The sequence below is a fragment of the Synchiropus splendidus genome, chromosome 3, assembly GCF_027744825.2.
Source record: "Synchiropus splendidus isolate RoL2022-P1 chromosome 3, RoL_Sspl_1.0, whole genome shotgun sequence".
In the NCBI taxonomy this organism is placed as follows: domain Eukaryota; kingdom Metazoa; phylum Chordata; class Actinopteri; order Syngnathiformes; family Callionymidae; genus Synchiropus; species Synchiropus splendidus.
Genome location: NC_071336.1, coordinates 21,083,299 through 21,110,625, shown reverse-complemented (window position 1 = coordinate 21,110,625; position 27,327 = coordinate 21,083,299). Strand labels below are relative to the sequence as shown.

General features: G+C 41.4%; 1 protein-coding gene across 1 annotated transcript in view; it reads left to right on the top strand.

Annotated features, from left to right (window-relative positions):
* Positions 1-27,327, top strand: part of bmp6 (bone morphogenetic protein 6) — a 46,690-nt gene that overhangs the window by 4,590 nt on the left and 14,773 nt on the right. Inside the window, exon 2 of the mRNA XM_053858573.1 lies at positions 23,249-23,441. Within this exon, the coding sequence (XP_053714548.1) occupies positions 23,249-23,441 (193 nt within the window). The remainder of the gene's footprint in view (positions 1-23,248; positions 23,442-27,327) is intronic.

Below are 27,327 nucleotides of genomic sequence, written 5' to 3'. Positions count from 1 at the left end.
CACAGCCAGCTGCGTCAGTAGCTCAGAAAGAGAGCTCAGAGTGTTCTCAGGGGGGTCACCGACAGATTTAAGAGCCCCTGCATTACATCCAGTCTCAAGTGGACTTTCTGTGGAGCATATGGCTCTTCACTTCTTGATTCATGGCGACCTTCTTGTTCCCTCACCCGGAGCTTTCATCACCTCTTCGGAATGACCCATCGAGAAAAGAAAATAATAGAGATCAGACTCATATTTTCCACTTCCATCGCCACCCCCTTAACAGCTTGTTCGTCGCTGTACGCCTCGCGGATGTCCTGTTGCCACTGCTAGTGAGGTCCAGTGAAGTCACAGCCAGGTCTAAACTTGCCCTAATGCTCAACAGGAGATGCATATGGATTTATTTAAAGTCAGCTGAAGATTCAAAGCCAATGACTGACCACATTGGTTTTTGACTGTTCATTTATAGAAGAAGAAGGGTTCTCAACCTGACTAAAGATACATTGTTGGAGCAGGAACAGGTTTGAATTTCTTGTTGTCTACACTTACATACTACATGATTAAATATCGCAGATTAGTTATATATAATTTTAATTTCCTCCTTACACAATATGAGGACATTACATTTTTGCTTCATGATTTATTTATTTATTTTTAACTTCAACCTGTTTTAAGGGACACTGCCTGTGCCCTCTTATAGAGATATCACCACATTATCCAAAAACAAGATGGCCGAATGGCATAAAATAATTCTAAATAAGATACGTTTTTCCATGATTTTTAGAGAGAAATCTGTATGAGTATGGATGACAAGGTTTATAGTTTCATGAAGAATCTATTATTATCCACAGATCATATAACAACAGTAGTTTTTTTTTAATTTTTTCATTCTTTAAGAATTTCTCCAACTACACAAAGGTTAGTTTTAATATCACTTAGATCCTTCTTATCTCAAATATTGTAGCGCTGGGAAAAAAAGAATATATATATATATATATATATATATATATATATATATTCTTATCTATTTAACAGTGATGGCTTCTTCACAACCCCTGTTACACTAATTTAAAAAGCATATTTTCCACAAGATTTTCATTGTGCTTCTGCTGAGTTGCGTGAATCCTTGGTTGCCTTGAGCCCACTCACTAATGTCAATGAATGTTCCCCAGCTCCCATCCTGCCATCACTGAGTATGTGTTAGACATCAGTGTCTCAATGAAAATCAGGTGATCTTATCACTTTTCAAGGGTAACCACCTTCATGCCTCCTGTGTTTATTGCCTCACGCTATTCACTGGTGACTCTGACTTGCCAACAAGTCCGTCAAACATAACGGAGGTTCTGTTACTTTGGCAGTCAATAGGCAACAGTTTTTGATTTGGATCCTTTTTTTTCACTTTTTTAATCCCAATCTTTACTCACAGTGAAGGAGTTTTATTTATTTTATGGTTTCAGTCTGTCTGCTGCAAAATAACTGGAAAACAGGTAATGATAATGATACTTTCAGGATTGGTTGGTGATGGGTCACGGAGCAGTTCTTTTTTTTTGTGGTATTCTGGTCCTCTATAGCTTCTTCTCTGTATTACAGCCCGAGTGTGACCCAACTTTCGTCGTCGTGTTTGGGAACACTACTGTCACCTGTACTACCAATGAGCTCATTAGACTGTTTGACATTTCAAAGGCATTTGTATTTAAACATGTAAATAAAATACATGTGAGACGTGGGGTGAAAATCACCATGAGCTACATGGCTAGGTCTGAGATGTATCTGTGCTTTTCCAGTTACCTCTGGCTTTTTGATTCATACTATCAAGCAGCAAATGTTTGTCAACAAACAACATGGTTCCAAGTTTGTCTGATACTTTCCTGACACATGTCAATGGACCTGTTAACCTGGGGAGACACTTGCCAATATTAGAAAGGTGCATCCCAGTCAAAGTCAAACATGGCAGGGCTCAGTATTTACTTCATTAGCTGAGAGTGACATTTGGCTGCTTTTTGGGCTAAAAGAGTTGGCTCTTGGAAAATGTGCTATTCCTAACACGTCTGGTGGTTTTGTGGTTTGCTTGCGGTGTTGGTGACTCAAGGATGCACAGAAATGGCTTTGGTTTCGCAGGTCAAAGAGCAGGAACTCCAAATGTTGTTCCGGTGTCACCTGCATTTAACTGTGACGGATTTTCCTCGCCACGGTTTGCCTCTTCAGCCCAGCCCTTTTGCTGGTGGGGCACAGGCAGAGGTGCCTGGAAACGGGACTCATTGATGTCCTGGATGGATGTTTGCTCTCTCGTTCCTGTGTTTGTCCTCTGGGTAGTTAAACTGAAGAGAAACAGAGTCGTCGACGACGTGCATTTATAGGGTCAAGCTTCATGACTCTTCCTCAATTGAAGGAAGCTGAGAAAGAGCAACCGGGTCAGCTTGACTCCTTCTTTTTTACGTATATTGACGTTGGGAAAGTGGACTTTTGCGTCCTATGCTGACGACAACGGTAGCCTTCTGCTTAGCATGTTGAGGCCTACACCTAGGTGTGTCAATGGATTTAAAAATATGTTTTCAGGTGGGGAGCCATATGGCAGTGTCATTTGCTATTTATAACCCATTATGTAACCCCTCATTGGACTAAAACGCACAGCAGTTTGACGAGCTTTAAATAGCCATTGACACATTGTTACAGGTACAATGAATGGAGGACCTATGCCTTACCTAACCCCAGCCTCAGTCACTAAACGTACCATGAAAGAAGCGCCCTCTCTTGTTGTATCTTACACCTAACTTTTTACCCCTAAAGTCAACTTTCCCAATGTCAGTGTATTACTCCATGGGAGTGAGGATGGGCTGGTTGAAACCAAGTCGGTCTAACGTGTGCTACAGAGTAGCTGTTGACCATTGAGGAGCCAACAGCATGGTGATTTCGGGAACATGCTCCTGGAATGGTATCATTGTGTCCTGAAAATTTCAGAGGTTATTTCAAGCTGTTGTTTACAGACGCAAACATCTGCTCCTTTTTCCCTACATACACCTGCACTAATAAGCTTTAATAGATCAGTGCTGATGGCAAAAGATGGTTGGCAAAAAACGGTGAAAACCTGATCCAACTTTAAATTGGTTTTCTGCTGAGAACAGTTGTGTCAGACACAGAGGAAATGTGTCCTTCAAGTTCCACTAATGTCAGTCAGAATGGATTCATTTGCATTTATGTCTTTTTCTTAGTCTCTATTTCTCTGAGCCTCCGATCTTCGACAGCATTATGTTGTTAGCCAATGTTTCAACGGTTTGACTGATGCAGAAAACTGGCTTTGGGAAAAATGTCACTCAACCATCTAGAACCACTTCCTGTAAAAGACCACCCGTTTCTTCATCTACACTCTCTGTGAACCCTAAACAGAGTGAGTTTAAAAAAAGTTAAGTCAAGAATGCAAAATATTTAGGATGACATAAACTTGGAAGTCAGCAACGTTTGACAACGGTGAGAAAAGTCACTGTAGCAAACTACAAATCTGCGTGTTTGTTTTCCTCTGTTTACGATATCTGATGTTTCGTTGTAGCCACAAGTTCACTCGCCTCTGCGATGAAGAACGATCCAAGATATACAAATAATTTTGCTTATTGAGTTACAGAAACAGTGAAAATACTTCCTTTCTGTTTGCGTTGTATCAGTTGTCAGGATCGTTGACAGCACACAAATCACTCGCCAGGAACAAGCAGAATTGATGTAGGAAACATGTTGAGTGGACAATAACTTTCCGGCCTTTTTGTCATAGAAGTTGACATGTTTCAGGCGGAATCCTGTCGGGAGCAGACCTCCCAAACTGTAGCTTGGTCAGTCTCAGTCAGTCACTGGTCACGATGAAATTTGAGAGGAAAACACATTTTATATATAATATATAAGATATAATATATCTTATAGTAAGTATTGTAAATTCCCGAGAGCAGCAGTCTGTACGTATGTTTGTGTTCGCGTGCTAAAAGGATCCCCACTGTTAGCCGTCTAGCTGGGTCATTAGAGATGTGTGCACTCATTTATAAACGCAACATTCCATTTACACTTCGAGTCATCTCGGTCGCACATCAACGCATCATTCCTGACCGCCCCCCCATGCCCACCCACCCTGATCCTATCTCCCCTTCCTCCCGCCATAATAACTCCTCAACTTCACAAGGCGGCAGTTGTGACTGGTGTAGGCAGCAAGATTCCATCTCAATGTTTTATTTATCCTCCTCTCCTCTCCTCGTCACTTCTCGTCCGCAGACATTCCTGCGTGTGAAAGATAGTGGCATGTGATGAAGGAGTGTGAAGTGAGGTGAAGTTAAACGTGCTCCCAGCTGGCAACAATCGATCGAACAAGACTGATAACCCTTGTTGAACATCTGATTAGCAGCAAACATTTATCACCTCTGGGTGCAGACAGTGAGGAATTTGCTCTTTGCTTCGCTGCACCTCAAGTCGGACGTGGATAACCTCATTCAATGCGCGGTGTAATAGTTACATGTAAAGATATGTGGTGCAGTTCAAGTTTTTGTACATTTAGGAATTAAAACAAGCACTGTACGTCCACAAATGTCGTATTCTGACACTACATTTCTTATCTTATGAATTATCTTATAATAATGCAGTTGCTTGGCATTAGTCCACGAGTGACTCCATCTGTCCATGCATCCATCATTTTCAACAGTTTATTCGATGTCGAGCAAAGAGGCACAAACTTGCCTTTCCTCAGAAACCTTCTTCAGAATGTCTGATGTATCGTTGGAGATCTCAAAACCTGTGACTGATTCAGAGCATGCAGAGACCAAGTCCAAGTCCAAGTCCAATGAAGAGGGCGAGACCAAGCAAAAAAGTACAAATAAAAATACAAGTAAATATACAGAACAAACAAAAGGTTTGCTTCAATGAAAGCATTTCAGATCTTGATTTATTTATACAAAAATGACTACATTTCGTTTGCAGTAAGAAATGAATCTGTGCATCTATATGACTAATAGACTGATAATATTGTATTCAGTTTGGTCTTGGTATTGCCCCCTCATTAGTTTTGGTCTTGACTTGGTCTCTCGGGCTCGCAAAGTCTTGGTCATGGACTTGGTCTCTGTATTCTCTGGTGGTCTCTGCTGCAACAGAAGTCTGCGGCAATATCAAGATGTTCCCAGGACAACTGAGAAATATCCCCAGTGTGTCTTCATTCCACTCAGTTACACATGCCCAGATCTCACCACCTCACCAGAGTGACTTCATGAAGGTTCCTGACTTGATGCCCAGGAATTGTGGCATCTTTTTGGAGCAGAGTTTGGTTTACTCTGATTGTCTCCCAGAGTTTCCTGACCATATGTGAAGGTCGCAACGTCAACTGAAAGGTATACAGGGTATACACATCCTCATTACCAAGTATGTTTGACCTCCTACCAGCTACAGACAGATTTTATTCCCAACCTGGGAACAACATTCAGGCCTTTTCCAACATAGAATCTCAAACTCAGTTACAAACCATCCCAGTCCCAGTTTGCAACCTCGCCTTGCTGGAGTGAACAATATCACATCATCTGCAAAAGGCTGACACGAGCTCTTGAGCTCATCGAACCTAAACTGAACCTAACCCAATAAGATAAAGAACCAAACTCTGGCAACATCAGGAGCTCAGCCATATTTCTGAGACTCATAGAAGAGATGTTGAGAGGATGCAGTTTGAGTTCATGCAGTGGCAGATATAGTGACATATAGTTTCCACTCTGTTATCACCCCTGGCTTTCCAATTAACTCATAGATCAACTTAACTCTTGGTGCATCAGTGCCTAACTTTTGTGTTGTCTGTTGAGTAAAAACACTGACACAATGCCATCACCCCTTGTGAACTGAAACGTGGATAGCTAACCGTAGATGCACATAATTCTGTTTTCATTTGCTATGCTCTTTCACTTGTCTGTCCAGGCTAAATAACATGGCCTTTCATGTCACACTGTTAACCAACTGTTAACCTCAACCCCTGTCCTCTGCACAAGAGCCTTCTCATTTACTGTCAGCATGTACACCGACTAGTTTTGTGTCAGCTACACACGGAGAAGAAATGAGGTGAAGCCTTGTGCCTTATGGCACACATGTTATACCTTTACCTCCTGAACACCCTGGTTTACATGTGATGGTCTTCATCCGTTGTAGCTGGGGCAGTAGTCAAAGTCCTCCAGAAACCTGAGAGAATGAACAAATGAATAGCAGTAAATATACCACCCAGCTGGTGCAGCATGGTTTAGGGCCATGGAATCAGCGAGGAATGCAGGACTTACGGTGCCAAAAACATGCCCTATTGTTAGAAATGGAATATTTGTACAATGGTGATCGACTGTATTTTGTTTCATATCAATTAAAAATCTGACAAACCAGTTCATTGTTTTGGAAAGGAGCACTGTTTATTAAGTTTGAGTGATTTACCTCAAACTCTCAATCACGTCCTGCTGAGTGTTATCCCACCTGGCATGTGTCTCATTTCCCTGCATGTGTGGGGAGGGGTTTTGCATCTGTGGTGGGCGAGCAAAGACCAAGTGTGTGTTTGGTTTGTGTTTAAAATGCTGTAAAGCTGTCAGCCTTTGTCTTGAGTTTAACTGTCTTCGCAGAGAAGATCATTAACCAGGAATTAGTGTGTGTGTGTGTGTGCTTGCGCGAAGCTTGTGTTTGTATGCATGACGTTTGTATATGTGGAAGATGGAGACAAAGAGCTGCAAAGGGAGGCAAAGATGCAAACAAGTGTTCAATTTCCCACAACTCTGTGCTACGAACTGCAAATAAAACTAAATGTATTCTGTTGAAAGTTGAAACCACCTGTTGCCTGTGGAGGTTTTGGGATCTTCACGCACAGCGAGGAAACATGTGGACACACAGGGGTATCACAGTTGATATCAGCACGCTGTAAATCAACATGACGCTTGCAGGTTGATGTGAAACAGCTGGGACTTTACACAAACATCTGCCTGAGGCAAAATTAAGATGGATTTCTGCCCAGGCTATCAATTCAAACATCATTTGGGGTGTATCATCCTTCCAGTCTGTCTAGTTTAACTTGAATATATGACACTAGACATTCATCCTTAAGATACTGTGAACGTATGGTGCAAAATTAATATTTTACCTTGTCATATACAATTGCATTCAATGGCAGCAAAGAGAAGGTCCAATGACAATAACACTTTTTGTGGTACTTGAGTGTCACATCATATTTAAGCGCAAATCATGACACTGAACTGGCTTGTTATTCGTCACCAAAAATTCTGTGTTGCATGTTGATGCATGACTCTTTCAGCTGAATCAAATGTTTCCCCTCCTGCGACAGTGCTTTGGCTTTACCTGACTACACGTTAAAAATGGCTGGGGCAAGGATTTAGCCACTGGGTGGATATGTGTAGGTTCTGCTCTGGAATACCAATTTCATGTTACTTGGTCTATGAAGAACTACATGTCCTCATGAGCTTCATTCACCGTGCCAGAAAGTTGGCACAGTTGGTCACATATGGTGCCCCTGTGTGTCCTCATCTTATCCATAACCATTCTTTTTGAACGTCACAAACTGCCACAGGAAGGGAGACATTCAACTGACACACCTGATGTTTCAGCATTGCATGTGAAAATCCATGTGAAGGTTGTCCATGTGCTACACTTTAGGAGCGAGAATGTGTTTGCACTGCGCACTTTCAGTTGCCTTTTCAGTTGGGTTGTAGTTAAGACGGTGTCGAGACCGGAGCATACAGAGGCCAAGACCAAGGCGGGGTATGAGACAAAGCTTGACTCAAAACCTATTGCAGAATACAGGAGCCCAAGTCAAATAGTCATGCAAATGTGCATATTTATTTTTTTTCATGCAAACTAAATGGTTGTTATCCTTTTCTCAAAAAAAAAAATCAATCAAAAAAAGATTCGATATAATGCTAAATATTATGATACTATAAGTATGATGATATATTGTAATATTTGCCAACAAGGGAGCAAAACACAAAATGCAGACATCTTACAATTTTGTAGTTTTTACAAGAAGTCTGAGCAGCATCCACTTGATCCACATTAGCCGTTATCTGTGATGCTACTGGTTTTGTTGGCACAGCTTCGTATTGACTCACATTTCAAACTGGGAAAAATTTTTTGGTTTATTGAAAAGGGAGTGAAAAAGGTGAAAACAAATTCAAAAACACAAACATACCCATGTATTTGTTTATTAAATACTGATATAGTGTACAGATTCTACGCGGTATTACACTATCAACTGATATATTGTTACACCTCTAATATGTGACCCTGGAGCCAGACAGCAAAACCATTGGGGGAACCTTGGTCTCACACTATTTGCTGCAGATAATAGAGAAAACTGCTGCTCAGCGCAGTATTTTAGTTGATGAAAGACACAGTTCTAACTCTGTTCAGTTCCTGGCTTGAATGAAGGCATTCATTTCGGTGTCTAAAATGCACCCTGGGTAAGTGGGTATTTGGGATTATTTGCATGTCTTTGATGATTAGCAAAATGAAGCAGGGCACAGTACAGGACTCAAGCTCTTTTATTCAACACTGGTCGGTATGTGTTTGGAATTTCCCCCCACTGGTGTTAGAAAGGTTGTGAACCGCTGAACGTTGTGTGGCCAGTCGCCTCCGTCCACGACAATAATGAACCCAGCGTTTACCCTTTGGTAATGGAGATGACAACGACAGTCAGGAATGGCTGAAGTGTCAGGACAAACATTCCCTCGCTCGCATTCCTCGGCGAAGACGCTGGGGTTTATCTAGAAGACAAGGCAGAGAAGGGAAGAGAAAAACACCCAGAGGATGCTTGAGTGGTGAGAAACTGTGGAAGATGTAAGGTGATTTAAAGCCTCTGGTGGCTGACGGAGCAGAGGAAGTAGGAGTGTGTGTGTTTGTTCTGCGGGCTTTATGTGCGTTTATGTGTACATAAATGTCTTTGTGTTTACATTGTGCAATTTGTAGTGGCGATACACCCAAAGCTAGTAGAAACATCTATTACTGATTTGTAGCATCCCTGATGAGGCGTGTCTGAGATATTGCTCGAATCCTTTCGTCGCCAGGTCTTTATTGTGTTGCATCTGAATGAAAAAGTTTTTCCCTTGAAATCCTTTTTGAACATTCAAAATTCTAAGTTTTGAATATCTATGTAACTCCTGGCCAATCCAACCGTGCAGAGGAGGTTCAGGATGGGGCTGTGCAATAAGCGGGTTTCTGCAAGTCGCAAGGCATGTGGCTAATGGGTCTGCTCTTGAAGCTCATTGGCTTTTGTTTGCACAAACCATTGAATGACTTCAATCCCCCTTCAGGCTCCGACGTTAAGGCGGTCGATCCTGTTAGGTGTTGCAAAGCAAAGCGAGGAGGTCTGGCGCCACTGAGAATGTGGCCATCGCAGGAGCTCAGGTTTTAAGATGCTCATCTTGAAGTGTTGCGGCTAAGGACTTGGCATGTCAAAAGCATGTCAAACGATGGACCAAGTCGTGCAGCTGGCACAGACAGGTCTGTGTTAAGATGAAAGGCAGCTGGCTGAACTCAGTTAGTATTAAAGAGATGGGAGGTAAATGGGAATGAACTGAATGGATCTTTGCGACTTCAGCGATTAAATTAGCCATCAGTCTTCAGCAATTCCTTGGATGACCAGCTCTGCACCTCACGGCCCCACACATATTCCCAGGATGCTTGTCTCTCAAACAAGGACATGCCTGAAAAAACAAGCGCTGGTCCGCACTGAGAGAAAGGCCTCATGTGAGCGCCGCTGCTTCTGACCCAGCAGAGCAAGAAGCCTCCCTTTCAACCACGCTGCTGCTGACAAATTTACGAGCCCTCCGCTGACCCCCGAGTTGACTTTCCAAACATGATACTGACAGGAAAACAGTTGGAGAGGGAACACGGGGAGGAAGAGATGAGGACAAAGCGGCGAGATATTCAACTTGATTGTCATGGAATGATGACGCAAGGAGAAGAAGATTCGATGTTGATATCAAAGGCGGAATGAGTTGAAAGAAGATTCAAACGAAGCGTCTCAGTGATAGTGATTGACATGTCTCTGGTGTTACGATCACCATGGTGACATGTTATACATGATTGGAATGCTTAAAATGAAAATAGACTCCCAGTTGAAAACAAAAAAAAGTATAAAAGGAGCTTATCTCTGAGGATGTACGAGGGAAACTCTACCCAGTCCTTCCTTTAGAATGAACTTTGAAACCGCCCAGGAACATTTAAACTTTTATTGCCAGGCTCCATGCAAGCTGTACTTTAGTCTTGCTTAAATCAATGTATGTGGATTTTATATTTCATCACTGTATCCTGTACATTAATGCAGAATATGTAAACAGCACATAGGTTACTTTTCTGCCACATGTCTTTCTGAATTCAAAATATCAAACTGAAGAAGAAGCCCACATTGATTTTCTTTTGTTTTTGATGTATTAAACCTACCAAAAATATCCTTATGTTGGAGATTACACATATACAGTGTTTACCCTTGTGAAGCCCAGAGGTGCAGGTTGGGGAACAGTTCTCAGACCTGTCACATGCCCAATGTATTAGGGTGGAATTGATGAATCACACACAAAAAAATAGCCTCCTGCACTTTTCTCATGCAGGGATATCGGGCAGAGGGCAAGGAAAACACAAGGGTCGGAATTGGCTGGTACTCAAGACTGTGATACTGGTACATGAAAGAATTGTATAAGAAAAAGTGTAATGAATTAGGGCTGGGGAAAAATAGATTCTGACATATATGGCAATATTTTTGGGGGGTCAATTTCTTTTGCAAGAGTTTTATGCTGGTTACGAGAGAGTTGGCAGCCCTGTGCTAACATGTTAGCGCTCTGCAGGGAAAGTTGGCACATTGGTCTGTGATAACATAGGCTCTCAATAAGGGATACAGTTTAGCCCCCAAATTATTACAGTCGGAACCTGTTCAGGCACCTTGCTATTGCACATGAACTGCTTTGTATGTTTATGGAGTGAACAATGCTCTTTATAAATACACAAATACAACCACAGTCATCACAATGACCAAATGTCTGTGGGAAACTGTTTTGTGATCTTCATGATAAAAAAATCATAGTAGCTATATAAATCAAATCAGCACCAATTTTTGGGAAAATATGGAATTGGGACAATCCCTAGTGAGTAACTAGGTCAACGATGAGAGGCTCAGAGTAGAACCCCTGCTCTTCCTTCAGTCACCACCACCAGTTTCTGGGGTTTACCCGCGTTTGCCTCTGTGTCGTCCAGTTAAAGTTCAAGTGAAACGAAGACCGAGATTTTAGCTCGTTGATTTTGTGTTGACAAGATGAAAAGATGGATTGTAAGATACAAAGGCAGCTTTTCGCATTTGCACTCCAAGACCGACCGACTTTATTCTATATTTCTGTATCTGGTTACCACTGCTGGTTTTGGATCCACGCCTGCATGTGAAACAAGCAGCGAGCTTCAGATGTAAGTCGGCCCTGGGGGAAGATTGAAGCCGTTCTCTGCTGATTTGTCAACGGATCCGATTCCTCACCTCAAAGCCACTAAAATGCATTGTGGCGTGAGTGAAAAATGCGAAAATGCAATGGGGTTGAGTTGTAAGATGTGACAGTGAGAATGGCTGTTGAGAATAAAACAGCTCGGGAGCGACAGGACTCAAAACAGAGTGAGCTGGCTCCTCGGCTTGTTTGCCAATACGCAAATACCTTTTCTTTTTTAAGAAACAGCTGCTTTTTTGTCTTTCACGGATATTTTTTTGTTATTTATCAGTTCTCTCAGGAGTTATCTGTCTCTGGGCTTTGACGCTTGCTTCCTCCTCTAAATCTGGGATCTGACCAGTCTGGTGAAGCATACACTTACTCACACACAAACCTGCTTTCTGATTTGGAAAAAAAAAAAACTTTCCTCTTTATAGCACTGTCCAGAAGAACTGTCCTTGTAATGTAGATTTTTAGAACCCACAAACGGTGCAACGTTGATCCAGTAGTGTGAAAAAAAGTGAAAGAAATCATCAACTCTTTGGTGGAGATGTTCATTTGTCACCGTCGGGAGAGTTTTCCTGAAGCTAGGTTTTGTCAGTTTATTACCATGGAAAATTAATTGGCTCCTGGGAAAAAAGTTTTATTGGAATTGTGTGTGTGCGTGTGTGTTGCTACTCCATTCGTACCTCATCCTGCTTTGGGAAGAGGTACGCTCCATTAATTCTGTGGTGGGGAAAGGTCAAGAATCATGTTGACTGATGACTTGTCCAGAGTTTACCCGTCGTGCAGCTTAAGTCAGCTAAATCCATTCTGGATCCAAATAGCCGGAAAAAAACTTAAATTACTATTAAGCCCACAAACATGTTTTTGCTTAAAATTGACTCACTTGACAAACCAAGAAGGTCCCTGACTGTTTACGGAACATTGCCGTCGGACCAAGAGGTGACAGGGCTACGGGGGAAGCCAGGGGAGCTGTTTCTGTGGTCAGAAGAAAAGCAGCAGCTCCCATAAATCACCGATGAAATAGAGCTGAACATCAAGCAGAGAATATTGTGCAGAAAGAACAAGGACAGAGGTTCCTTAAAAAAAAAAAAAAAAAAAAAGGAGGAGGCTTCTCAATGTCATGGCCATCGACTTACTCCATAAACTATCAATTTTATAGCGTTTTAGAACGTTGCAATTGACTTTCCATGTGTAGAAGGGGTTTCATTTAATACCAATAATCAGTCAGGATAAATAAATGTTGTTATATACGACTTGAACGATCTGCCAAATCCATGAAACATACTTGTATCCCTTGGTTACGAAAGCACAGTTAATCCTGACAATCTGACCTGTTGTATATATCGTAATTTATTGGTTGGCATGGCACATATTAGACCATAAATTACCTTTAGTGTTTCTCAAAAGGCAACATTGTCTGTTATAACTGTTCAGTCAGAAGAGATTCTCACATTATGTTAGGAAAGGTAATATGGTGGCAATTTATTGATATTGATAAACCGATTAGCACAAAAGTAAAGTGTGTTTTTGGACTTTCTTGAACTCTAGCGATCTGCTAGTGATTTGGGCTTCAACTCTTTATAAAATTCTCAAACTGTGAGGGCCATTTGTCAACATGTGCAGAGATGCTGTACTGACATTGTCATGGAGTCGGTGGTAAACACTGAAGTTGGAAGTTCGATCGGCCTTTCGTCCTGGATCCGGGTCCCAGAGTGTATAAGCAAATGCCTTAACTCTGTTTTCTTTCCTCCTTCACCCTGAAACACCACTTCAGTCACTCATTCAATGTGCAATGCAGACATAGAAGAAGCACATCATTCATGTTCAACACTGGCGACAAACACAAAGCTCATACTTTGAACATTGGAGGCACTAGTTCCAAATATTCCCCAGCAAAACAGTGCAAAAATACATGAGTAACTCACTAAGCTGAAAAGCACATGAGCACCACCATGTGTTGAACGCCCTGCTATTGTTTTAAAGTGGAGCGTGACCCACAATAACTACTTGATGCTCCACACCGTCTCTGTAGCCGTTGCAGTGTCCTTCCCACGAACGTGCCTGCTGTACAGTAGCAAGTGTAGTGCTTTTGGTCATTGTTCAGGTAATGCCTAGTGCTAAGGAGAAGAAGATAGGGTTAAGTTTCTGAGACAGGGAGAGACCTTCTCTCCCACTATGTCCTCCTTGTCTAAAGTCCTGGAGTTTAATGGTCCGATATCTTAATCCTGAATAAAAGCTCTGGACGGGAGGAAAGCATATCTCCCACTGACACACAGGTATGACATGTCCGGCCACAGGGAGGCTCAGTGTCGAGCCGATGATGGCTACCGCTCAGCTGTCAGTCTGTCGATGGGAAAAACCGATACCACGTCGGCCAGCAGTCATACTTTGGATGTCGATCTGTTAGCAAAGCTCCTGCAGAGCAGCAATTAGGGGAAATTATCCTGCCTTCTTAGTTGGTCACACAAACCCCACACACATTGTGCGCCCTTGAATACCTCCAAAAGACATTAAGTCCACATCTTGTTTTATCATCTCACATGGAATGCACCCGAGTGATGACGGGGGATGCTGTTTTTGGAGCTAATGCCCAGGTTATGTGTCTCAGGATGGTGTGTGTCATGGTTCTTCTCGAGTTGACTTCTCCAAGCTTATAATGAGATTATGACTCAGATGAGCGTTTGTTCTTACGGATGTCTGTCCATTGAGGTCATGAGGTTTGTCTACGTTCGGGAGGTTGGAGATGACACAGAAACGTTTGTTTACAAAGCAGGAAATGTCGTTCATTTGTTGTCATACGCAGTTTCACTTCACCACCAACGTAATGAATGTCCTCCTCTTAAACCGGGTACGTGATGGGTCCACTGTCATTACGTGGTTTATGTTCTGTATGCTTTGCCGGGCTGGTTTTACTGCCACAGATCCTGCCCTGGACTAATGTGTCTGCCTTGCGGGTTACCTGGCTTTTATGGGATGTGTCACTGTGTTTGATGCTGTTCGTACATGCATCGCGGAGGTCAGCGCTTTGATGCTGGTTCAGAGGAGGAGATCAGAGTGCAGGATGTATACCCACACATAAACACACTCAGAGATGCACAGATCCCACTAAATGATGAGGAAGATGACTCCCACGAGACCCGATGGAAATCATGAAGCTTTAACAGCTACCCGAGCCCGAGATGCTCATGTTAAACTTTAAACTAATTCAGAGAACTAGATGAGGTTTCCACAGGGGTAAAATAAATAAACAAACAAAATCTATATAATAAGTACATTGTATTATATATGCTAGAGTGAGATGAATCATGTTTCCATTTATTAATATTGTCACAAAAAATAAAAAAAGACAGATCAAATTCAATTCAGTTCACATCTTATTTTAAGAGTTAATTATGATTAATTACAGCATTATTACGATAAATTAATTAAACAAAAAATAAATTAAATTAAATTAAATTAAATTTAATTTAATAACAGTTTGCTCTCCAGACAACAGGGAACCTTTGTAAGTGCAGGAGTTCCTGGTCCACTGGTCATACTGATGCACAAGACACGTGGCAGCTAGGATGATAACAACAGCAACAAACATGGAGGAATCCCTGAACATGGGATGTTTTTCACTACACAATGGCCAGGGTTTCCACTACTCTGAATGTATTTGACATTCTTATGAAATTGAAATTCTTATACAAATATTTTCAAGACATTAAAAGAGCTTTAGTTTAAATAAGGTGATATAAAAACTTGAATATAGTCACCATCGTGATTTATTGTGCTATTGTCAAACTGATGCAAAATAAACAATATTTTGTTGTTTAAATGCATATATGGGTCCATCATTTGAGCCAGTAAATATTCTAATACCATTAAACTACGATTAATTGAGATTAATTAATCACAAATTCTCTAATTAACTAGATTTTTTTTGTTATTGAATCCCAACCCTAATTGTTTTGATAAGCTTCTGCAACGTCACAAGATTTATTTCCATCCAGTGTTGCATTAATTGTTCACCAAGATCTTGCATTGATGATGGTAGAGTCTGACCGCTGCGCAAAGCCTTCTCCAGCACATCCCAAAGATTCTCAATGGGGTTCAGGTCTGGACTCTGTGGTGGCCAATCCATGTGTGACAATGATGTCTCATGCTCCCTGAACCAGTCTTTCACAATTTGAGCCCGATGAATCCTGGCATTGTCATCTTGGAATATGCCCGTGCCATCAGAGAAGAAAATATCCATTGATGGAATAACCCGGTCATTCAGTATATTCAGGTGGTCAGCTGAACTCATTCTTTGAGCACCTCCACCTGACCAACTGCAGCAACCCCACATCCAGGATCCAGGTGGCCACTTTTTTGGCCAGGCAGTGTGTATATATATATATATATATATATATATATATATATATATATATATATATATATATATATATATATATATATATATATATATATATATATATATATATATATATATATATATATATATATATATATATATATACATATACATATATATATATCTTGCCTCAAGTTACATTTAAAAGAGATATTAGATGTGTGATTAATCTGCCATTAATAGTGAGTTAATTGATCTTTAGTGCGATTAATTGAGCTTATAATTTGAATCTATTGACAGCCCTGAAGTCCTGACTCAAAGATATTTCAGTAGTTATAAAAAAAAAAAAAAAAACTCATAATGCATTCATCATGTAAATAGCCACAGGACAATACACTGCAGATCAGTCAGTGTCATAGTTTGAAGGGCTGAAGGTGGTGGTCACTTGTGGTCCATGGGCACCAGGTTATATAGGGAGGTCATGTCCTTCAACCTCTTTGAAGACAGACATAATGGTGTTTTAGTGCCTGTCGTAATATGGAATTTTACATTTTCACTTCATGACCTTGGTGTATTTACATCCTGGTAATTGAATCAGATGTTTTTGTCTAGACGCAGGTTGATGCTATAAACTACAACTCTTGCTTTTTGTATCTGGCAGCCGAACCTCTAATTGGATGGCATTTCGGGGGGGATTGACGATAAATGGCCGCCATGAAGATACAGCTGACCTCTGAAACCACGGTGTCTGAGAAGGAAAACAGGCCGATTATGGGCTGTGATTGCATAAACACAGATGGATTCCTCTCGTGCTTCCGTGGACGCGAAGAAGATTTGCTGTTGGTTTATCCATTTGCAGAGTCTCTGACAGGAGTCAGTATGACCTGATAATTCCATAATTGAAGGGTGCTGTGCTTCTTTGCTTCCTTTCCATCCTTCTACTTTCCTGTTTTTGTCTCCTCTCGTTGGTTGTAATCCTTTGTGGGTCAGGAGTAAAATGTGAAGACATTAAATAACATCTGTATGTGTAAAACATCTGGTATTAAGGATTCAGTGAGTTCCTTAGTGTTAACCTTTCTAGTGAAAATAGTCTTCAGGGCTTTGGTGTGGGAAAGGATTATTTAAGTGATAGATAAACTCCAATAAGACTGGAACTTCATTCTAAAATGGAACGGAACAAGGACACAGTGGCACATACAAGTAACATCATCATCATCATCATCACGCTGCTTTTATTGTTTTCTTAATGCAGCGAACTCACAGTAAACAAAAACAAATATGGTATTTGCGTTTGTGTTCGTGTGTCTCGGAAATGAAAGAGCAGCGTCAGCCATCATCGCAGAGTGAATCTGCACACTGTCCATCTCACTCGCTCAGTCACTGTCTCCGTCTTCTTCTTCTCTAATTATAGCTCGGACCTACTCCCTCCTTCATCTTCTGTTCCTTTGCTGTCGCGATTCCTTTTCAGTCTGCACCACTTTGTCTCGAGCCGTGTGCTCCTATGTTCGCCCTGGTTTCTGCCTCCTCTTACAGTATGTTGCCTCACACTTTAATTTGAATTTCTGAGTAGAAAGAAAACACTGTCTTTATCACTTTATTTTAGTGTCTGTTGGGCCCATTTCTTCATATATCACCAGTTTAAATGTAGTTCAGCAGGTTTAAGATTTGTCTGTAATGTGTACTCTATAATTATGTAACATAAGCCTATTGAAACCTTAAAAGTTACACACATTTTAACAGAAACTCGAGATAATGCATACAGTTGGATGTACGTGGATTGCCTCCATAAGTTTAAAGTGTTTATATTTCAACATGATGTAGATGCCAGGAGATAAACTCAGTCTTGGTCATGTGACATTCATACTGTATATGCATGGAGGGGAAGTTTTCTAATGTTCTCTGAACTAAAAGGATTGGATCTATTGTACAGTGATGTAGTGGTCTTTCATTCATTTGACCAAATGGGCTGCAGCCTGTCCCTGCTACAAGGGTTAGGAGCCTGGCGTCCCCCTGAACAGGTCCATGAGTGGACACACACGGACAGGTGACCACTCACACCTAGACTGACTCATTATCCAATGGTTTTGGAGCAAACCAATGGAACAGGAGGACACCCACATGAGGGTGAATGTCCACAAAGAAAGGAAATGGGTGCAAACAGAGAATTAAGATTCATGCTGGATTTGAACTGCAGTTAATACTCTTCCCAGGCTTTTAGCTAGGAGGGCGTCTGGGCGTCTGCAAAACAAACGCCCAAATCTCGACCGTAGCTTGGCTGCCAGATGCCGCCATATAGCAGCGGAACCTGGCGGCCAAGCTACGGTCGAGAATCGGGCGTCCGTTTTTTCATGTTTTGCAGACGCCCAGACGCCCTCGGAGCTAAAAGCCTGACTCTTCCTTAAAAGCAACAAAAAAATCCCAGACAATCAACTCCGCTGAGGGTTTCCTTTGTTGTCTTTCTAGTGATGTATTGGCCCGAGGAATCAGGTGAATAAACACTTACATGCTTGCTTTGAATCCTCACCACTTTTGCTGCATTTTGCTTTTGCACCGTCTTTAAAATCACTTTCAGTGAATTCCGTCCCAAAATCTGAATCCCTGTGTGCGCCTCACAAATCACGTCACGGTAGATCAGAGCGTAGTCGTGTGAACACTTTCCTTTGATTCTACATGTGAATCCTCCGTAGCTTTCAATCGAATTTCAAGCTGAGAAATCAGAGAAACAGCTGGAGCGCCGCTTAACGCCGGCCACTCGCTGGACACGCTGCAGTGAAGGAGACTGTGGACATCTTTGAGTGATGGCTTGATATATCTTTATACTTTATTGTTCTAATTGCCTGGACTCACTTTCACGTCTGTGGTCAGCCATTTAAATTGTGATTAATTTCAGAGTCCAAAGCTGTTAAATGAACTCTGGAGAGCTTTTAGGTTTCATGTGGTGAGGGAAACAGAAGAAGCGCTCTGTGAAATTGGTGCATACATTCTTCACCCACTGTCAAAGTAGTTTTTCCTCCAAGAGCTGAGTAGTTTCCCCTCCTCCTCTCTGGTCGTAAAATATTTTGTCACACATTTTGGGAAACAATAAGATCAAATTGTGAGTGAGAGATAAGTTATGGTCTTCTCCTCTGGGATTTGGATGCACAAACCCTTTGAAAGCTTTGGTGTTGAGTTATTCAACATTTGTGGAGGATTGGCGGTTAATAATGATGATGTATAAACTGTTTCTTGTTGGAATTAGTAGTGAACAGATTGAAGAATAACATGGAGAAGAGAAAAGAACACAGGCAGGGTGGAATAATTATATCATTTTCACCATATTTTGGCCTGTTAAATGTAGTATGAATTTTTGTCAAAAATGGCTGAATTATAACAAAAAGCAGATGTTTTTTTGATGGTCGATTGATGAACAAGATGAAGGTTATACATAACTTTTTATCTTACGTAAATATTTATCCTTTGTCATGAATCTCTCTCTAGTAAGACTCACCTTTTGTCCAATTGAGGCCACCGTAGATCAAGCTACTTGCATTAGCTCCTTGAGTTGATCAGGCTGTATGTGTCTTTTACACGTGATGGTCCGCAGGAGCACGTACGTCACGGCTCCAATGTGCCTTCGCTGCTTTCTTTTCTCTCTCGGGTAAACCGCAGATCTACGTATCTCGGATACATGTGGATGGTGCATTCAGGAATATCCAAATTTTCGATAGTACTGAAAATAATTGCGGTCACAATGGATTACAGGATTTGTGTGTGGTGGGGACAAAATGACCCATTGGCAAAAAAGTCTCTCCCTAAACTGACGCCTATGCATCGATCATTTCCACAGTCTCGGAGTGTTCTGAACCGATTGATACCATTAGTACAATATGTTATTGTTAAGTCATACTCGCATTCAAAAAGAACATCAAAACGTGAGGTCCTGCACCCCTGAGTTCTTTACTTACTGCACGTCACATTGCTTGTGGACTGTGAAGATGATGAAGGCTGGAAGTCTTGAAAGTAGACTGTTCTTGAGATATTCCCGTTTATGTCAGGAGTTATGTCCATGTACTGTCCTGACCAGCCCTACCTATAGGCTGCACTGAACCTATGACATATCACATTGGGATCCTATTTAAAATTTACAAAGATGAAGAGCCCAACAGAGGTGATGTCCTGAGGGGCCAACTTGGGGCCAAAAGTGTCAGACTGACCACCCAATTGGTGCATGGTGGTCTTGTCTGGAAGAGGAGGTTGGCCATCTAGGTAGAGGTACAAAACATACCTGCTACTGAGCTGCATTGAAAGAAACCAGTTGAAGGGGTTCGGGTTTATTCCCATGGTTTACCTTTTTACCCGATGTGTTGCTTTTTTGTTCAGGAGATTAAATGGACATTTGCACTCTTGTCTACATGATTTTCCTTTTTAGACCAGACGCTGCTTCACTTATACTGATGGAATGCCTAGTGAATGTTTTATTTCAAGGGCATATATTCGACTTCCCAAGCTCTGCTGCACGCATTCTACACAGACGATAAATATTCTCTGCATATATGAGAAACTCCTCCTGACCTTTGCTACACCTACACGGGTTTATCAAAGAGCTCTTGTGCCAAGAAAGCCTGTCGAGGGGGTTATAAAATATAGAGCTGCTGGTCTTTCGGCCCGGGGGTGTTGGACGGAGTGTTGTAAAGTCATTTGCAGTACCATGACATCTGTTCATAATCCAACGTCTGTGTGTGTGTGTGCGTCTGTGTGGGCAGGTTGCAGTTAAATGATGGAATGATAACTGTCATATCGGATACAAGTCACACTGACGCTGATGGGAAAGACACTGCTGACACAATAGGTGGTTTCTGTTGAGCTGGCGGGAAGAAGTAACTGATGACAAACGCATTAGTTATTGCTGTTATTTATTTTGGGCTAAAGTCTCTGTGAAATGTTGAGTTCTGATGCAGAGGGGTGTGACGACAGCCATTGATAATAATAGGGATCTGACTGAAAATAAAATGCAGCATTACAGACACTAGAATGCATTCAAATTTGCCTGGAATCTGTAGACATGAGCGTAAACGTCAGGGTGGAGTCAAAACAGCATTTTCATACTTCTATGGTCAAGTGTTTTAAACTTTTAACTCACAGACATGTATACATGCCTATACTTGAGCTGAATGAGGTGTACGTCTTTTACACGTTCTCTCCGCTTCGATATGCTTTTGCTGTTTTTACTGAGTGTGTGATCAGTGATCAGACAGGGAAATGGATTTTCCATGTTAAAAAAACAAACAAACTTTCATGGTTGTGAGTTATAAACCCAGCTCTCTAATACAGAGAAGAAGAAGCTAAACATTTGTCAATCCAGTGAAATGAACATAAGTTATAAGTCATGCTATACTTCTGAATAGGGAAGCTTTTACCTTCCTGGCTGGGTTTCGACACAATGACATAATGTTATTAGACCGTCCTCACACCTGAGGAGCAGTTTGTATGCTTCCACTGCGTAAGTGAGCTGTCACGTGGACCTGCTCACTGATGCATCCCTTGTGTTTTCCGGACAGACACCATTGGTCTTTAACTACTCTACCTTCCTCAAGGAGCTCATCATATCATATCTGTCTACTGGCAAAATAACACTTTTAACACAATTATTAGCGCAATTTCTAGAAAAGACAAGTTGGATATGATATAAGTTTGATATTTTTCTCAAGTACTGTGGGGGTCCATTTTTTTTTTTTGAGGATTCATCTCTATTCACCCACTTCTCCTTTGTTTATTATAAGTGATCAAGAACTGCCACCAACTCAATTAAAAAAAGCTACAAATGAGTTGCTTAACAGAGTTCAGAAGCAGTTGATAGTCTGATGCACAGCGTCGTCTTTGATATATATATTTCCTTGTTTCTCAAGATACTGTGACATGTCATTATCAAGTGCCACATACATCACCAATACAATTAAATCTAACTTTTAAATTGATCAATTAAATCTCTTTTTTCTTTATTAAATTGTTTTCCGACTGCACAGTCAAGCAACAAAAAATGAAACTTTAGTGATGTGATGTGTTTTGCAGAACAATAATATATTAATAACACACTTTTTTTTGATATATTATTAGGGACTCAAAAGGTCCGTGGAATATGGTGAAACATGCTTTTTTTATTGATTATAACCTTCCCATTAAAGCAAATAAACATGACCTGGACTTTTGAACTTCTCCTCCCGTGAGCCCTGAAGAAGTAGCCTTACACAGTAGTGAGTATTTGCAGGTGAAAAGTTGCATAAAACCAACTCCGGTTCCCAGTCTGTCTGCACTTCCAGTCTGTGGCGGTGGAACTGCCGCCTGTCAAACCTCACTGAGTGAAAACGGCTGTGGCGATGATGATAGCATGAGCGCGTGTGGTTTCATGCGGCGCATAAGAAAAAGCATCTAAATCAGTAAGACTGCGACCATGTAAGAATAGCGAGTGTGAGTGTGCATGCCTGTGCCATTTAGTCCAATTAGAGTGCGGAGCGCAGGATGTAGCACATGGTTCATGGTTAAAAGTTTACGTCTCTCTACCTTCTAATTGCATTCCACCATCCTTCTCTGTATTCATTTTCCTCTGCATGCCCCGTCTGTCCATCAAACGGTCTCCAGGGTTTCTTTGCTGTGGGAGGAAAACCTCCAGTGTGGACTCCCCAGAGAGAGCTTTATCATTATAGAGATTAGAAGGAGCCTTACTTTTGTTCCTCTGATGCCCTCAAATGTTAATAAGGGTTATGAAAACGCGTGTTAAGTTCGGCCTTTTTTTATACAGTACGTCGGACAAATATATGTTGCTTTTAAAAGCGTCTACTGTTTGACTGCCAAGTTTCACATGTGATGGTTTGTGTTTGATGCGCCCATGTGTGATGAGCATGACATGAGGAAGTGCTGAGTCAGGGTTAATATTCAGGTCCATGTCAAGGAGGAGTCTGCAGTCCTGACCACACCACTACAACACTGCCACCCTTTTAAACCAGGGAGGCTGGAAGAAAAGTGGTTGAAATGAAAAATAATAAACAGGTAGTGGTGATATTTTAAGTTATTCATTTTATTTTGGGGCATCGAACAGTATAAGAAAAAGTCAGAGAGACTAAAAGACTTGCAGAGTGCAGGTCCTCCATCAAGCAGGTCCACAGCTGTGAACCGCATTAGCTGCAGGAAGCTTCGGTGAAGGTTTGGGCCTGTGAGGGCTACAGCGACTCACATAAATTATCATGGCATAGATGAAGAGGAAAGAAAACTATTTTAGCAACAGAATTCAAGCCAAACGTTTTTGAACGACATTTTTCTGTCAGTATATCAACAAAAACAAATGGTTTTCTTCTTATTTCTGCTCATTTTCATTATATTAGATTGTCAAAAAAAGGAGGAGGCTGATGATGGAGCTTAAATAAGAGCAGATTTCATTTGTCTAAAAGCTCATGTGTTGCTGTGTAGTTGCTGGTTTTGTGACTCTTGTGTGTCTCGCCGACAGTGGAGTACGACAGGGAGCTGTCCCCGCAGCGCCGTCATCACAAAGAGTTCAAGTTCAACCTCACACAAATCCCAGAGGGCGAAGCCGTCACCGCAGCCGAGTTTCGCCTGTACAAGGAGTGTGTGAGTCGCGGCTTCCGCAACGACACCTTCCTACTGAGAGTTTACCAGGTGATCAAGGAGCACCCGGGCAGGTAAGAGAGCACAGCTATTTTCTGATCAGAATTCATGATATTGTGCCAAAAATAAATAAGTGACACCAACTGATCCAGTTAGTGAGAGTCCGAGCTGAACGCTGGAGAACACAGTTTGTAAATAAACACTTGAGATGGTTATTAAGAGTCACATTCCTTGGGGGGGTGGGACTTCGCCTGGTGACCCCTCAGTCTCCAGCAGGCTGAGAAATCCCCAATTGACCTGCCATTCAAAAGACGTTGGTGATAAGTGCGGGAACAGCACACTGACTTTTGTGATGATGCAGTCAACTGAGTTTTTTCTTTCTATAAATTGTCTCCCTCTGAGGTTCTCTGACTCGTCTCCATTTTTCTGAGTCGCGTCCATTTGGGACTCTGGCTCTGTTTCTAACATAAAATCAAGCAAAACCATGTCTCACAGAAATAGCTCTGCTTCAAAACCCTCCCGTCTCCCAGATGTGCGCCGCTAATACATGCCAAACATTTACATTGCATCTGCTGGGTTAGACAAACAGCCAGGAAGATTTCTGAATGATATTTCTGTTTGATCAAGCCCGCCTACTGAGGACCAACACCAACACCAGGAGAATTTCTGATATGTATTTATAGGCTAACATGTCGCCGAGCATGTTTGGTTTAAAGGCCCATGCACGCACTCTTTACGTAGGAAATTGACACAGCCGTTCTGTGGCGGTGACTTCAGCTAAAGCTCTGGACTTAGAGAGCTTTTCCACTTAGTGTTGAATAATGACAAGAATCAAAAGCACCTCTGGGTGGGGTCTTACGCGTCCAACTTCAAGCTGCCACTGATCTTCTCACAGATCCATAGATTGAAAGGCTCTCAGAACTTCAGCTATAGATGTTGACAAAGTATATTTTCCTGCCTGTCGAGGGGCTTCTCAGGGAATCAAGAGCTACTTATTCGCTGCATTCCTTTTATCCCTACAATGGCTGGTTTGTGCTTGCCAGCCTGGAGGTAAAGCCTTTTATTTTTGCTGATATTTGGAGATTAAAGGGTCTGTATAGCTCCGATTCCTGTATTATTGTAGGACAGGATTTTAACCTTGAAGAAAATAACATGAATGAACATCAGGTGGAGGAAAATCGCCTGCTTCATAAGGGAGTGAAAGTGAACGTGCGCGATGTTTAAGTGTGATTCACCTGCATATGAGTATAACAGAACTATGCTTCACTCTTGGTGTGGTATATTTGGCCTGTTGTGATAGTCCCACCAGCAGGAAGCCTGCTGACTTCCCAGAACTCCTCCTGCTGCTGACTAGAGCTGTAATGATAGAGCGCTTAATTAGCCTGACACCCTTTGTACTTTTCATTTGATTGTGGCGGTTTCGCTACCAGCAGGCGAGGAATGTGGCTGAAAACAATCTCAAAAATGTGGGAGATTATGTGAAAAAACGCCCAAGTTACCTCTGTTTTCCCCACTGCCAAAGCCCATTTCACATGTATCATGGTTCAGCTTTATTCCACAGTTGTTTTGAAGACGAAATATAAAACAGAGAAGCACATAAACTATGCAGACATCCAACAAGCAGCTTCAGATTACCTCCAACACTATCCTCAAACACCCTCCAACAAAAAAAAAAAAAAAAATCCTGTGACCAAATCCAAATCTGGAACAATTGTCGAAACATTTGCAAGAATCCTTTTAAAAAAATGTGATCCTAAAATATAATCATTTGTTCCTTGTCCAATTTCACATATTTCCAAAGAATCTCACCCAAATCTGTCTATTACACAAGTTATTTTCAACAGAGACAGACAATGAAAACATAATCTCATTCAATCATTAATTAAAAGCATTTTTGCAATTAACAAATGGGCAAACCTGCGATCATAGAAAAGGTGCTTGTGTTCTCACTGTCTAACAAAAATCTAATCAAAACAAAAATATTAACTTAATAAAAGACAAAAACAAGCAACTAAATCCTTTATTCCAATTCATCGTATTTGAGTACAGAGCAGTATGGTCTGAGCTTGATAGTCAATATCTGTCTTCATCACTTTTTCTCTTAAAAAAAAAAAAAAAAAAAAGGAAAACAGTGGGAGGAAAAAAATCACCAAACAAAAACAAACAATAGTTTTTTGGGTTTTTTTTGCTTGTTTTTTTTTTTTCTTTTGCTTGATGATTTTTTTTTTTTGCCCCCACTGTTTTTTTTTTTACTGGCAGAAATGGGCTTCCATAGAAAAATGTGTCAACAAAAAAATCTGTTGATGTTAACCTGACTGACTCACAAATGATTTGTTGAGTTTCCTTAATAACACAGCAGGTTTTGTTGGTCGCCAACGCATATTTCTATCACTGCACAACTTGAGTGATTCAGTCATGTGCTGAATGGTCTCAATTGTAGTTATTTTCTTACTCTTACTGAGAACCTTTGTCTTTTTTGTTGAAAAGCAAATTGACCTGTGATTTATTCCCTCAAATCATGGCGCAGCTTTTCAGCAACAATGTCAAGGCTTACAAAAGACGTGTGTTTAACAACCCTTAACCCCATGTTCCGCCTCATTTAGGTAGTCGGTCCATAGCTGTTTTACTGTAGGAAGGAGCAGAGCTCCTGCGGCAGCCTGCTCCCTTATGTCCGACGCCTGCTGTGCTCCACCAGGTGAACTGCGGTGGCACAGATGAGGCGGAAACACAGCACCCTCATGCTGTGATGAACTATTGGCCGAGCGGTGACGTGGCACTGTTTGTGTGTAAGAAATGGAAGCAGACAATAGATGGAAGCGGCTATGACACTGTAATTAATGAGCAATAAGGAAGGCCTGCCGATGTATGACTGCGGGGGGATTCTCCGAACACCTGGATAATTGCGAGGCTTTGATGCTGCTCCAGGAGGAGGGACGCACCGACCTGACGCTGTGTTATTACTACTGTAATGGGACAGTGGGAGGACAGGCCCTCTTATCTGTCATACTCTGTCTTTTCCTTACATGTCCACCGCTCTCTTTTCATTAAACAGTCCCATCGTTCGTCTCCCTCGCGCCACACATTCCTCTGATTCACTTGTAGCCTCACAGCAAAACGATTCAGCTTCATCCTGCCTTCGCTCCCTCGGAGAGATTTAGTGCTCGGTCAAATCTACAGTGGAGAACCTAACAGTGCGACTGCATATTTCCCTGTAAGTGAGGCAATTCATCTTCCTGTCATCTTGTTATGACACTGTTACACTGAGAGAAACCAAGCGCTCCTCTCTTCCTCAGAGCTTCTCCCGTACTGTATCAATGCTGCTGGCACGTCCAAAGCAAGATTGGTATTTTCTCTAGAATTTAAGTTGATGGCATGATTTTCCGATCACTGCGGATCCACAGACCGATTATTTGTGACAGTCTCCCCAAAGAAAAATAAGTTACTACCCTCTTTAAAATAGTTCATTCATTACATCAGGTACAAGGAAACAACACATTTGCGCTCCTGAGGCGTAGCATATTGTTGATCATCAAAATCTTCTGGACTTTGGCGGAAAAATAACATTAATTCAGGACCAAATCACAACCCGGGTGCAGAGACCAATAATCCGAGTCCAAGTCCAACACAACACGAATAAAGTTGGATACACACGTAACGTTTTTTTTTAAGTCTTAAGATATTTTATCATTATTTTATTATTATCTGTCATAACACATTCTCACATGGTGATTAGAAGTCTGGTGTTTATTAAGCATCTGTTGTGTGTGCTGGTAATCTTCAAGATTCAAGACGTGTTTATTTGTCATATACTTTCAACACAGGACCTGCGATGCAATGAAATGCTTGAGATGAGGAGGACCACTGACTCTCAGAGAACACAAAGCACTATTAACATGCAATGCTAGTGCAGGGAAGATAAAAAGGTGCTAAGAAATAAAAATACTAGAAAAAAAAAAAGAC